This window comes from Artibeus jamaicensis, unplaced genomic scaffold, assembly GCF_021234435.1.
Source record: "Artibeus jamaicensis isolate MK-2021 breed Jamaican fruit bat unplaced genomic scaffold, CSHL_Jam_final contig_388, whole genome shotgun sequence".
Taxonomy (NCBI): domain Eukaryota; kingdom Metazoa; phylum Chordata; class Mammalia; order Chiroptera; family Phyllostomidae; genus Artibeus; species Artibeus jamaicensis.
Window position 1 is genome coordinate 535042 of NW_026521813.1, and position 14719 is coordinate 549760.

Consider the following 14719-nt stretch of genomic DNA (forward strand, 5'->3'; position numbering starts at 1 on the left):
GGTATAAAATACTACCGTTTCTTTGATATTTGGTACAAAGAAAGAAATGTAAATTACTCATTAATATTTTTCTGTTGATTATGTATTGAAATGGTAACATTTTAGATATGCAATTAAATACAATATGTTATTAAAATTAATAACAGATTAGTGTTTCTTCTTACTTCTAATGTGACCATTAGAAATGTTATATATTTACATGTGTCTTGAATCTGTACTATCATATTTAAAAATAATATTATATAGGTTCTGGCCAAGATGGAGGTGTAGGTAGAAACCCTTTGCTTCCTCACACAACCAAAAGGAGGATAACAACCAATCTAAAATAAATAAACAACCAGAAGTTCCAGGAAATGAAACTTCACGGAACTCTAACAACCAAGGAATTAAGGAAATAGTCAACTAGACCAACCAGACCAGTATGATGGGTGGATGGAGAGAACCCGTGGCAACATGCGGCAGACTGAACCATGAGGGTAGAATTGGCCAAACAAGAAACTGAGACTCAGCTGACCATGGACTATGGCAGTTGCTGGTGAGAGAAACTCCCAGTCTCACATGAGAGTTCATTGGAAAGTTCATTGGAAAGCTCTGCTCAGCTAGAGCTGAGCAGGTGTGCTGCATTGTTTCCTCTTCACAGGCTCCCCCCACTGCCCTACAGGCTGTGCCTCAGCGTAGCAAAGAGGGTTGCCCTGCCCAAGTGAACACCTCTTAAGGCCCCACCCATTACAGCTTAACAGATATGCTTAGGCAAAGAAATAGGGGCCAAATGAAAGAACAGAGCAAAACCCAGAAAGAGAGCTAAGCAATGAGGAGATAGCCAACCCGTCTGATGGAGAGTTCAATGCTCTGCTGATCAAAATGCTCACAGAACCGATTGAGCTTGGTCAAAAAATGTAAGAACAAATGAAAGATACCCAAAGTGAAATAAAGCAAAATATTCAGGGAACCAACATGACAGGAAGGAAACCAGGACTCAAATAAATGATTTGTAACAGAAGGAAGAAATAAACATTCAACTGGAAAGGAATGAAGACATAAAAATTTTTTAAAAATGAAGAGAAGCTTAGGAACCTCTGGAACAACTTTGAATATTCCAATATCCAAATTATAGGGGTGCCAGAAGGAAAAGAACAACAGCAAGAAACTGAGAACTTATTTGAACAAATAATGAAAGATGACTTTCCCAGTATAGCAAAGGAAATAGACTTTCAGGAAGTCCAGGAAGCCCATAGAGTCCCAAAAAAGTTGGACCCAAAAAGGAATACAATAAGGCACATCATTATTAAGTTACCCAAGAGTAAAGATAAAGAGAGAATACTAAAAGCAGCAAGAGAAAAGGAGACAGTTACCTACAAAGGAGTTCCCATAAGACTATCAGCTAATTTCTCCCAAGAAACCTTGCAGGCAAGAAGGGGCTGGAAAGAAGTATTTGAAGTCATGAAAGGCAAGGACCTACACCCAAGATTACTCTATCCAGCAAAGCTTTCATTTAGAATGGAAGGGCAGATAAAGTGCTTCTCAGATAAGGTCAAGTTCAAGGAGTTCATCATCACTAAGCACTTATTATATGAAATGTTAAAGGGACTTATCTAGGAAAAAGTAGATAAAAAATATGAACATTAAAATGACAACAAACTCACAACTATCAACAAATGAACATAAAAAAAGAAAAATAGTGAAAACAAAAACTAAGCAAACAACTAGAATGGGAACATAATTAGAGAAATGGACATCATATGGAGAGTTTTCAGTGGGGACAGAAAGGGGAGGAATAGGGGCAAATAGGTACAAGGAAGAAGAAGCATAATTGGTAGGTATAAAATAGATGGGAAGAGGTCAAAAATGGTATAGGAAACAGAGAATTCAAGGAACTTTTATGTATAACCCATGGACATGATCTAAGGGTGGGGGAATGCTGGAGGGTTGGGGGATGCAGGGCAAAGGGGGAATAAAGGGGGAAAATTGGGATAACTGTAATAGCATAATCAATAAAATATACTTAAAAAAGAAAAGAACAGCAAGGGGAGAGTTGGGCACTGTAGTCCATTCCATTGCCAGGCTTAGGGGGGAGAACAATGGACCTCAATCAACAGAATAGTAGTGCCAGTTACTAAATAAATAAAGAACAAAATGAACATCAGGAACCTTCTGCATGGAATCTGGTCAGGCTTTAAAAGGGATGTTTAACCTTCAAAAATTCAATATGATTGTCAGAACCCTCTCCCTGCCCCCAATTACTTAATCTTACAGGGTATATAAAACATGGTAAAGTCCTTAAAAATAATAACATTATATAGATAATACTATCTAATATACAACATACTCTATTACTATTAGAGAGTGTCATATAGGATTACAAAAACCAAAAAATTCACAAACTTTCCCCTGGACCAAACTTTAGTCAGGTTCCTCTGAGCCCTGTTCTCGACCAGGCCTCAACCTTGGTCCCTGTCCTGTCCCCCACTCTTGATATCTGAATAGGCTCCTCATCCCCCAGCTTTGATGTCCTTGGCAGGCCTTTAACAAGAAACCTGGTAAGTCAGTTTAGCGAGAATTCTCCTACCTTTATGTTTGTTCTTAGTAATTTTCCATTTACTGACCCATCACTCTGTGGGTTGGCTATAAATCCCACTTGTTCTGGTTGACTTCAATCTCTCTTCCATATTGCAATAACTCTACTGCAACAGTCTTGAATAAAATGTCTTCCTTACCATTTCAATAATTTTTTCCTTAACAATATCAAGATCCCTGCCCTTACGGAACTTAGTTTTGAGAGAAGGGTAACTGACAATAACCAGGTTAACAGGATGAACATGATAAATGTGAAGAAAGAGAGAACTTCTACTTCATTTGGGGTGGTCAGAAACAGACTGTGAGGAGGAGACATTTTTTCATTTCAGAACACCCAGCCATACAGGGATCCTGGGGAAAGCACTGCGCATCGAGAGAACAGCTAGCACAAAAGCTCCTTAGTTGAAAGGAGTGTCATGAGCAAGCAGGTAAGGAGCAGGAGATAAAGTCAAGGTTAGCTAGGGGTCATGGCACATAGAGAATTGCAGGCCATGGTAAGAAGGATGGTTTTATTCTAAGCACAATGGGAAGCCACTTATAGTTTTAAGCAAGGAAATGACCTGATGTGACTGTGTTTCAAAAATAAATCACTTCAGCTACAACATGAAAAAAGTTTGAAGGCAATAAGAGTGGAAGCAGAAAAGGGGCTATCACAGTTTTCCAGGCAAGAAAGCAGGATGGCTGAGACAGGGTGGGGGTGATAGAGATGGAGAGGAGTGGTCAGCATTGGCAGGACCTGGGAGGCAGGACTTGCAGATAGACTGGAAGTGGGGACAGGGAAGAGGAGGCATCATCAAGGCTGATTTGCACTTGGCTTACAGAACGAGCCAGGAAGTTGTGCAATTTACCGAGCTGAGAAATTCATTAAAAAGAGGTTTTCTCTCATCTTACTGGTGTTACGCTATCCACGAAGAAAGAGATGACTGAGAAAGACACCAAGTATCCATTTACTCAACAAATATTATCCAAAATCTGTAAACATGCAAGACTAAATCTTATGAACATGTGAATATGAAAATATTATTTTAAAAAATAGAAGGAAACAAACTAACCCAGCTTATAGATTAACCTTGTCTAACACCCTAACCCAACTACAGCTTCTGGGCAGGAATTTACTGACCATTGATTCAGTTAACTATCCCTAGTTCAACCAACTGTGGTCAGAAAGGGGCACAGAGGAAATAAAGTAAACAATTAATTACAAGTTGATGTGAACCCTGGGTGCCATTATAGAAGAAGATAGCACGTGCAAGGGGAGCAGTTCCCAGAGATGCCCAAGGAGGGGCAGTTGAGAAGAGCCAGGAAAGGAATTGCATTTTATGCATGATCTTGAGTAAATAATTTAAGCTTCCCTATAAAACACATATAAACAACAGTTGTCTTGAATGGTTGTCCTGAGGATCATATGTTGTTCAAACAGCTAGCACATGGCAGGTACTTAATAAGTGCTGCTTTTACTTTTCAAGTCCAAGTTGAATGGATAATTAGTAGTTTGTTCTGTTCAGTTTTATACTGACTTTGATGGGTATGTAACCACTGTGCTTTAACTCAGAAGGATAAAACTCAATTGAGAAACACCATACTGGTCGAGCTCCTACTTTTGTAGCCATCGAAGTGTGACCATATAACTCATGCCTCCTGTGAGAAGGCACAATGTCTTTAAGGCCATGTCATCATAATAGGCTCAAGAAACAGATCAGTAACGCTTTTCTCAAGTGCAGTTTTCCCCCTCACATCACACTGGTGCTGCTATCAATGGTTATTGAGTCCGGGGAAGAAAAAGACACAGCACTCACAATAAAGCATAGGAATCAAATGGAACAGACTCAGAGTTCAACGCTGAGGAAGAGTGGCATCTATTTTCAAGATTCTCAATAAAATTCATGTGTATAAAGAGTCTCAAAAGCACAGTAGTTGGTTCTGTTTGTTATATGTAGAGTCAGCACCTCATCCAAAGGCAAGAGGAGAGCTGAAGGACAGCATTATAACCACATTTATAAAAGCGGGTAGACTATGAAATTAATTTTTATTGGAAGACCCACTCATGATGCGTAGCACCTTAAAAAAATCTAAGATGATATAAAATAATGTTATTTGTTGAAAAATTTAACCCATCAATGAATTCTTTTCCCGTCTTCCACTGACTGCACCGTACTCCCTAGCAGTGGTGCCAACTGCTCCAGCTGACACAGCAGCTTCATGGTTTTGATACCTTTGTATTCAGTATTACAGACTGCACTGGTGTAAGGAGAGTAACATTATTATTTTAGGAACATCAGATGCTGTAATTCTGATGAGCTGTTTGTAAGGATGCAGAGAAAGAGACTAAACTCAATGATTGAAATCTACTCTTCTAAGATTATATAACCTCACGAAAACAAATAAATGAAAAGCTTTTTCTATTAGAGATGTGTTTTATTTAACACAATTTCTTAAAATAGCAAATGTTTATGTAGCTCTTACTGTATGTGAGGCACTGTTCCACATGCCTCATATATGATATGTACTATAGTTTTTTAAAAAGCCTAAGAGTTATGTGCTATTAATATTAAAATCCCGCTGTGAAAATGAAGAAACTGAGTCACAGAAAGAATAAGTAATGTACCATGTAGTATGACAGGTTGGCAGTGGCTGAGCTGTGGTCCGAGCCCAGGTAGTCTGGCTTCACAGGTCCCATGTGTTGGGAACTGCTATGCCTGGTTTCAGGAGTTGTAACTGCCCCCCATGGGTAAGGCTGAGTGAGCCACTAAGGAGACAAAGCTTGTCTCTGGTAGCTAACGCTGCTTCTGCTTCATCCCCCTGCCCCCAGTGCTTGGTCAGTTAGTCAGAGACAGGTAAGACTCCTCAGAGGAGGGGTAACCTAACCCAGACACAATCACTTGGGAGGCCATCAAAGAAGAACTTGGGGGCTGCAACAAAAAACGGAGTGATGGACCCTTGCCCCCTGGCTATTCTGACGTAGCCTGAGTCCCCATTTCCATCTGGCAGAAGCACTTCCTGGCTCTAATCCACTTAAGCCTAAAAAACCTATGACTGGGAAGGCGGTGTAGCTTTTTGCCAGCTAGAGAGGGTTCCGGGGTGTTCAGGCCTAAGAAAGAATTCATAGTCTTGTGAAGCCTGCTTTGTTTAGAATGCTCTCATTTAAATAATATGGGTCCAAGCAACAAGTTTGTTTCTCAAAGTTTTATGGCTCTTTAGCTATCTGACCCTGACTGAGAATAAGCCCTCATAGTTCTTTGAATGCTATCTATTGCTTGATCCTTACCTGTACTCTTGGGCAAAACAAACCCAATAAAAGCCCCTTGAGGAAGGAGCTCTTGGTCTTTCTCCTCTGAGAGACTGACCACCTCTCCTCCCCAAGCAGTTCATGTCTTGCTAGTTTCACTTTCGTCCATGGTGGATGGGGGCAAGTTGCAGGCAAAGTTGCCCCCACACACGTGAACAGCTTTGTAAGACTCCCTCTCTGGTCTGTTCTAAGATGCCATCGTTGAATGTATCCCACAGTGGGTCACAATCAAAATATTTAATTATAAACTAGAATGTCTGTAAAGCTGGGGTACAGTATTTTGAAGGCTAAATTCTAGCAACTCAAAATTTTGACAGTTTCAGTATATTTGTCATACATTATTTAAAATATATATTTAGTATGCATTATTTAAACTGTATGTGCTTAGTCCAATTTTAGCCGGATACTCCAGTACCCTGGAATATCTGTTATATATACACATACACACACAGAAGGAGGAACTTAGAAAGATATCAGAGCTTTTTTCCCCCCTTTTTTATCCTAACGACTAAGATGTGCTACTGGCATTTAGTTGGTGAGCCTCAACGATGCTAGACATTCTGCTCTGGTAACACAGGCCCCATGGCAGAGAAATGTCTCACCCAAAGCACCAACACTGTCCCTTTGAGAAGGACTGAACCTCTGCATCCTCCCTTTACATATGGTTTGCACTTTCTGAAGTGAGCTTGCACATTTTAGCACAGAAGAAATCATTCAAAAATACACTCACATCAAGATACATGTAATATGAAAGAATAAAGATGATAAAAAGGCTTTTTATTCATTTAGTAGGAATATTAAATGCTTCCAATTTTCTCTGACTTGGAAAGTAGGGGGAGTGAGCTGGCCCGTTAAATTGATCTACTATGCAGTCAACAGAATATTTCTGAAGTTATAATCCCTATCATGGCTTGACTTCAATTCAAACTGCAATAGCTGTCACAACACCCTTTATTCCCTAAGAATGTACCTGCATTTACTGAAATGCAGAGTCAACTGTCATAAATGCTGAATGATTTTAGTTTGTAGTCAGTTTATTTTAACTCTGAAAAACAGACAATAACAAGTGTGGCATGATTTAGTGGGAAAATAAAGGGGCTTTTTCAGTAAAACATGTAGGATTAAATGTTGATTTTTCCATTTCCCAAAAGAAAGTTGCATAATTCCCAAGCTTTATTTTGACTCTAAATAGGCTAGTTAGGCCATAAAGCTGGGGTGAGGATCAAATTTTAAATATCTCATGAAAACAAATGTGGACTATGTAGCACAGAAACCACCACCACCAATGATATAATAACAGAGCACTTGATTTTTCATTCCTAGTGATAGATGGTAAAGGGGAAAAGGAGAGCTTCCATTACTTTTCGTATTTCTCCTCAATCATAACTCCTAAATATCCTTGGCAAATTAAGGAAAGAATAATAATACCTACATACTAATTAAGTAACCCAGTGAGATATGTTGGTTAATGTGCCTTGTTATGCTTTATGATACACTTAATGAGCTACATTAAATAATGATGATGGTAAAGAAATAATACCTTGGGACTGGGGGCATGGGAAAGACATTTCCAAGACCCTCCTCAAAAAGAAGTCCCAGTGCTCACCAGGCGGTGGGCTCTGTATGCAAGTTGGTCTCTTCAGATTTGGGACTCATGCAATAGCTGGCAGAGTGTCTGGGCAAGTAACACACTTGTATATCAGTGGATTGATTCTAAAAATCCAAGTCACCTGACTTTCAGGTATCTTAAAATTATTTCCAAACTTCTAAGTTAATGTGAATCTATTCCAGGTTCCAACCCCTCAAGTCTCCTTCCAGTTTTACTCTACTATTTGTGAAAATCCTTCCTCTACTTCAATTCTAACACTATCTTAACAAACTTCTAAAAGTATTTGTTTTGCTTCTCTATCTCAAAAAGCCCATATACACATAGCTTGGTTATCTTTTGCAACAATATAGTTAATTTCTTTCAACATGTCTACATTTCCTACAAGATAATATCCCTTCTGTAAGGCATGGTCAGACCCTTGGGCTATATTTGAGTTTTCTCTGCAATCAAGTACCAAATTGTATATATATGAGTATTTTACCTATGCTATACCACGATTTCTGCCTTCCCTTCCCTCTCTGTTATCCTAATTCAGGCTTTAATTATTTACATTTTAGACTATTGCAATAATCTCTCAGTTTTTAAAATGAAATGAGCAATTATTGAGAATTTGTTCATTCTAAATACTAAATACTAGAAATTTCAAGTAAAGATCTTTGCTTTCATGAACAATATGATAGAAACAAAATACACAGGCAAAGGCCCCCACAGAACACCCTGTAAAACAAATCTTCATTTAACATGGCTTGGTCCACATCTCCCTCCGCTCTGAAGAGGAAGGACAAACACCCCCATCTGCAGTACTTTCCACACGTGGGCTCCGGCTGTACTTCTGTTTTATTTGCCTCACAGTGACTCAAATGTAGCAGGAACTCCAGAAACCTGAATGAATGCTTTCAATTTCATCACGCTTTTCCAATTTGTAATCTTAATAATCTCTTTGCAGAAAATCACAGTTATACGTACTTTAGAATCTATTCATAGTTCGTCACTTTGCAAACTTTGAGAAGTGATTTTTCTCAGCTGGTGATGGAACTGGGACACAAACTGGGCTCTGGCTTTATGCTCCAGACCTTGTACCACTGCACCAGGGGCCTCCCGTGGCAGCGGCAGGGAGGTGGGGCACAGGTACCATTTAAATGTGTGGGCCCACGGCTGTGGTATTTTGTGTCCTGATGTAGGGTAAGGAGGCTGAGAAGATGCAGAGGCTCCTCTTCCTATAAGCCATTGGTGCTAGTCCCTATTCTTTGGTGCATAAAAATGACTTTAAAGGGGAGAGGAAAAGGAATGAGGATTCACATTCCCCTTCCTTTCTTCCCTTGCTCTTCATCACTGTGATCCTACCTATAAAGACCCCTCAGTAGACAGAGATTTGGGGTAGGATGAAAAGTGAACCCTGGATAAGAACACAGGCCACAGTGGAAGGAGGAAGAGAAAAAACAGAGAAAGGAAGACTAGAAAAAAATGCAAGCCAGAAACAAGCGAGAAAGGCCTGTTAAGGGTGGCAAGCATAAAATCCAGTTGACACTTGAACAACACGAGTTTGGACTGCATGGGTCCATTCAGATACAGACTGTTTTCAATAAACACCTGCACTGCTTCTGATCTGTGGTTGGCAGTCTGCGGATGTGGGGGTCAGCTGTATACACTGATCTGTGCCATTTTATACCCAGTACTTGAGCATTTGGGGATTTCAATATTCACAGGGATGAGGCGGGAGGGGGGCTGCTGTGGGCCCTGGAACCAACTAAGTTTGGGGGAGGTCAAAACTTAGATGCAAACTTTTGACTGTGCAGGGTTCCACACCCTTAAGCCCCACATTGTTCAAGGGTCAACTGAGTATATAGTCAAGGAACTACCTGTAATCAAACTGAAACCACTGCCTCTACAGAGCCATGTGGGAAACTGCCTTCATTCTTATGGTTCCATCTTAATAGCATTAGATAGCCGGTGTATTTAAGTGGCAAAATGTAAAGACCTTTAGAAAAAAGAAAGTTAGGCTTACATCTTGTCCATTAACACCAGCCAGACCTGGGTCTCCTTTTTCTCCTTGTTCACCCTAGAAAGAAACAATGTAAACAATGAAAAATATTACACATAAGAACCTTTACTAAGAACAAAAAAGCAAAAGAGTTACATTGTTTGGGTATTTGTAACTGTGATTACTTTGCTAATCCCTTGAAAGGAACATTTATTTTAAAAAACAATTCTGAGTTCTAAAACCAAAGAGAGGTTTAAAGGTTCAAAGAAGGTTAAAGGTTCAAAGAGAGGTTTAAAAGTTCAAAGGTTCCCTCACTGGGAACTGGCCTGCTGATGACGCCCACCTATAGTGACATGTATTATTACCATCTGAAAATTATTTACTTTTATTGGTAAACCCTGCATATAACATATTTATAGCATGATTAATTTTTAGTGCCTGTTTGCTTATCTACCTACTGTGGTTTTAGAAATAATATTGGAAGAAAACAACCGAAACAATAAAAGTAGTTAATCTATGTATTCTGTGATTATGGGTAATTTTTTTCCTTCACTATACTCTTCAACATTTCTCATTTTTTTAAAAAAAGGATTTTATTTATTTATCTTTAGAGGGGAAGGGAAGGATAGAGAGAGAGAAACATCAATGTATGGTTGCCTCTCGTGGGTCCCCTGCTGGGAACTGGCCTGCTACCCAGGCATGTGCCCTGACTGGGAATCAAACCGTGATCGTCTAGTTCCCAGGCCTGTGCTCAGTCCACTGAGCTACACCAGCCAGGCACATTTCTGATTTTAAAAAACAGTAAACATGTGTTATCTGTATAATAGATTATTATACAGAAAGAACTCAGTGAAGCCCCGAAGTCTAGCGTATCACAGTATGAGTGTGCATGTGGGAGTGAACCTGTGTGTGGAAAGGGGAGAGTAGAATAGTAGTGGTCATCTCTGCTTCCTGTCACTGGGGTGGTTTCTATAATCTTCACCATATATTGTTATTCTTCATTCATTTCTTTTCTAAAATAAACACATTTTTCTTTGCAAAAAAATAAAGAAAAGCAAGCACCTGATTTTGAGTTAGTAAATTATAGACTCTACAAGTAGAAATACCCACGTGCAGCCCCAGTCATCTATGACTGTGCGTTACTACTGTATAAAAACACACGATTGAAGTAAAATACCTTGATTATTGGAACCTGTGAAATAAATACTCATATGTATTATACATATTCATAGATATGAAACAATATGTATAATCCAGAGCCGAGCTGCTCAGTGTGGCAGCCACTAGACGCATGCGGCCACCTTCATTTAAATTAGGATTAAATACAATTTAGAATTCAGTCCTCAGTTGTTCTAGCCTCACAACAATATGTTTACATGAAAACATTTCCATCATCAGAGAAAGTTCCATTGGACAATGTCGATCTGGAGGATGTTATTTTTGACAGAAAGTAAAGTAAGAATTAAGAGGCTCAGAAATACACAGAAGAAAAAAGTCTATCTGGCAATGGGACCAGAAACAATACAGTGTCTTGATGGTGAAATAAAGGGTATTCAGCACAAGCTAATAGACTGAATTGAGATTTTTGACATAAGAAAACATATAATTCCATGGATATCACCATTAGCTTTCAGAATATAACTAAAAATAAAAACAGTCTTTATTCAAAATTAATGCTTCTCATCAATGGAAAGCAAATGTACATACTTAAGAGATATGTGCCATAAGAAAATCTGCAAGCCTGACAGTGGTAATAAAAGTTAAGTAATACTATGACAGGTTTGAAATTCTGATGGGGTTTATGCCGCACGGCCAGAGCATGGGAGATGTAGCAGATGCTGCTTCAACTTGATCCCTGGTAAACTCTGCAGGCAATTTTAAACAGTATGATTTTAATATAAACAGTAAGTGTATGTCATCGTGATCAAATAAGGGTAATATAAAAAAGTCACTTATTTTATTGTTATTCATTGTTACCAAACCCATTTACAATGTTTACTATGTGTCAAGCACTGCTTTAAACATCTTGCAATTCTATGACAATTTAGGATAAAGGTAACAATCATTACCCTAATTCTACAGATTAGAGAATGAAGACAGAGAGGTTAAATAGCTGCTCAGGGTCACACAACTTACAAGGAGGGCAGGGCCCTGATTCAGCCCAGGCAGTATGACTCCAGGATCTGTGATCTAAAACTATTAAGCTCATTTATTATTTGAAACATCCCAGGGAAAATAAAAATACAATACATCTGGATTTCTGCAAAGAAGGAGGCAAAGACTCTTACAATGCCCTTCAGAGTGGAAAAAAATACAGGCCAGGTTATGTTACTATTGGTGAGAGTGTAACTGGCAGAGGAGTGATGCCCAAAGGATTGACCCCTCTCAGTTCTCTCATTGATCAAGTTCTCTCTTTTTTTTAAAGATTTTATTTATTTATCTTTAGAGGGGAAGGGAAGGAGAAAGGGAGAGAAATATCAATGTATGGTTGCCCCTTGTGAGTCCCCTGATGGGAACTGGCCTGCAACCCAGGCATGGGCCCTGACTGGGAATCGAACCGTGGTTGCTTGGTTCCCAGGCCCACGCTCAATCCACTGAGCTACACCAGCCAGGGCTGATCAAGTTCTCTTAATCTTCGCATTATTGACAATTCTTTGTTGAGGGCTCTCCTATTCATTGTGGAATGTTTAGCATCATCCCTGTCCTCTACTCGCTAGGATCTAGTAGCTGGCCTCTCCCACGTCCCTTTGACCCTGAATCCTGAAAAATAAAAATGTCTCCCGTCATTGCCAAATTTCCCGTAGAGGGTGAAATTCACTCCAGTTGAGAATCACTAATGTATTATGTATTATGAAGATATATGTAACAGATTCACAGTATGAAATGCTACAACAGACTGAAATAATATGCTATAATAAACAACATGGACCATATTAAGGTAAATGTGCAATCTTGTATTTAAGTTAATTCTGGATGGGATAGAGAGCCTACTTAAAAATAAGTATATTAAAGAAGCAGAAGGTTCTGGCCTTCATGCCAGCATGGATGGAACTGGAGAGCATTGTGCTAAGTGAAATAAGCCAGGTGATGAAAGACAAATACCATATGATCTCACTTATAAGTGGAACTCAATCAGCAACAACAAAAAGAAAAAAACAAACAAGCGAAATATAACCAGAGACATTGAAATTAGGAACAAACTGTCAGGAACTGGAGGGTGGGGGGAGGGAGATAACAGGGAAAGAAGGGAAAGGGTCATCAAGGAACATGTATAAAGGACCCATGGACAAAGTCAAAGGGGGCTGGGATTGAGGGTGGGAGGTAGGGATGGCTGATGTGGGGAGGACTGATGGGGGAAAATGGAGATAATTGTACTTGAATAACAATAAAAAAAGGAGAAAATATAAGCTGACATAGATAGCTCAGAGCTCATGGCAAGCAAGATTTCTCTAAGCATGGAACAAAGAGAAGAAATTCATTATAGAAAAAAAGTTACATTTTTGACAAAATATTAATGATACATTTGTAAGGCAACAATAAATACTATAAACTAAACTAAAAGGCAAATAACAAAAAGAAGAAAAGTATATGGTGGCATACTGGTTAACACATAGAACTTTTATCATTCCTAAGAAAAGAATAACATGTCAATTGGTAACTTAGCAAAGGCTACATCAGGTAATTTACTACAAGGGATAAACAAGAAATGGAAGACAACAATATTGTAATGTGTATTAATTCACCAAGTTACATATTGGGGTTGGGTGAGCTCTAAAGCATCTCAATTGTAAATTCTATTCTTTGGAAAAAAGCCGTGGGAGTTTTATACCTGGACAAAGAACAGGTAGCCAGGCACTGCATACTAAATGAGTCCTAAACAAAAGGGAGTCGAACAAAAAGCTGTCCCTTTTTCCTCCGTTGAGAAGAAGATGAATAAACACACAGCATTACGGATGTAAGCCAGAATTAAGGAAAATTTATTTGCCATCAGAGGTTGTTAGAGATTAGATGCATTTAGATAATTTTTCAGTGTTTAGATAAGTTCAAAAGCAGAAAAGATTAAAAACCAAAACCAACAGAACCTCTCTGGAGGTTTCTTTGAAAATGTAACGCATCATTCTAGACTGGCAGGAACTTAAATACAATCCCAACAAAAGGAAAGAGGATAAATAGGAATTAGGTTACCTCTGAAATTTTTTCAATGCCTATTCTTAGAGGAGACTAATTTCAAAACCACATGAAAAGTTAATGTCCTTCTAAACAAAACCGCAATGCTCTGGTATTCAAACTACTACATTCAGGTAAGCAGAGAAACCTTTTTACAGAGTTCCAATTAATCCATTATTATCCACAATGAGAGTAGCTATTATCCTTGCTAATGCTTTGCTAGGTACTGGCAACAACATACTAGCTTCTGCTGTCTGTGCCTTTCTACATGCCAGACTCCATGCCATGTGCTCTACACAGTAAGGACTCTCTTCAATTCTAGCAGTAATCACAAGTCGGTGATCTCATTCCCATTTACTGATGATAAGAGAACAGTTCAGAGGACATATGTATGACTCTGGGAATTTTCTGAAGCTGGAGTATTAATTTGTTCCTCCCTGGAAAGGCAGCCTGGAAGGAAGGGCGGCAGAGGCAGGGGATGATGTGTGTAAGGTCCCTGGAAGCAGTCTTCCACCCAAAGGTGACCAGAGTTGTGGGTTAATGCATCAGTTTCCTAGCCCTCAAAGAACTCCAAGGCACATTCCACATGGTTCATCAGAAGTTCCCCAGCATAACTGAGTTCCAGTTGCCCACAATAATAAGCAGCTAAAAAGCCAGCATTTTGTTAGCTTTTCCTAGTTACCTGAGTTATCCTCCTCATTCCCTCACACCTGTTTCTTGAGATGCCTCTCTGAATAAACTACCTGCCCCCAAGCATTGTCTTGAAACCTGTTTCTCAACAACCAAGTGAAGATGATGCCCATCGGCTGCCAGTGTCTTCATTTTTGTCCATACTTATGACCTATCACTTCAAGTGCTCTTTTATCTCTAAACACCCTGGGTCTTCTTCGACTGTCTGATGGTGCCAACCTCAATGCATCCAGTCTCCAGCTATCTGCTCTCTCGTTTCTAGGCTGTTTGTTGTCAAGTACCATTATAAATTCACAAGTATTGACCTCATTCTAGATCATTAAACTACTCAATTTCCTTCAAATCCTTAGTATTAGGATTTCTGGTTACTCTCAGATAACCATGCTTCCTACAGAGAAAATAGAAACTATCC

The 14719-nt window shown here is 39.2% G+C and overlaps 1 protein-coding gene across 1 annotated transcript in view; it reads right to left on the bottom strand.

The window, feature by feature from the left end:
• COL19A1 (collagen type XIX alpha 1 chain) overlaps positions 1-14719 on the bottom strand; it is a 348702-nt gene that overhangs the window by 184975 nt on the left and 149008 nt on the right. Inside the window, exon 12 of the mRNA XM_053665015.1 lies at positions 9475-9528. Coding sequence (XP_053520990.1) covers positions 9475-9528 — 54 coding nt within the window. The remainder of the gene's footprint in view (positions 1-9474; positions 9529-14719) is intronic.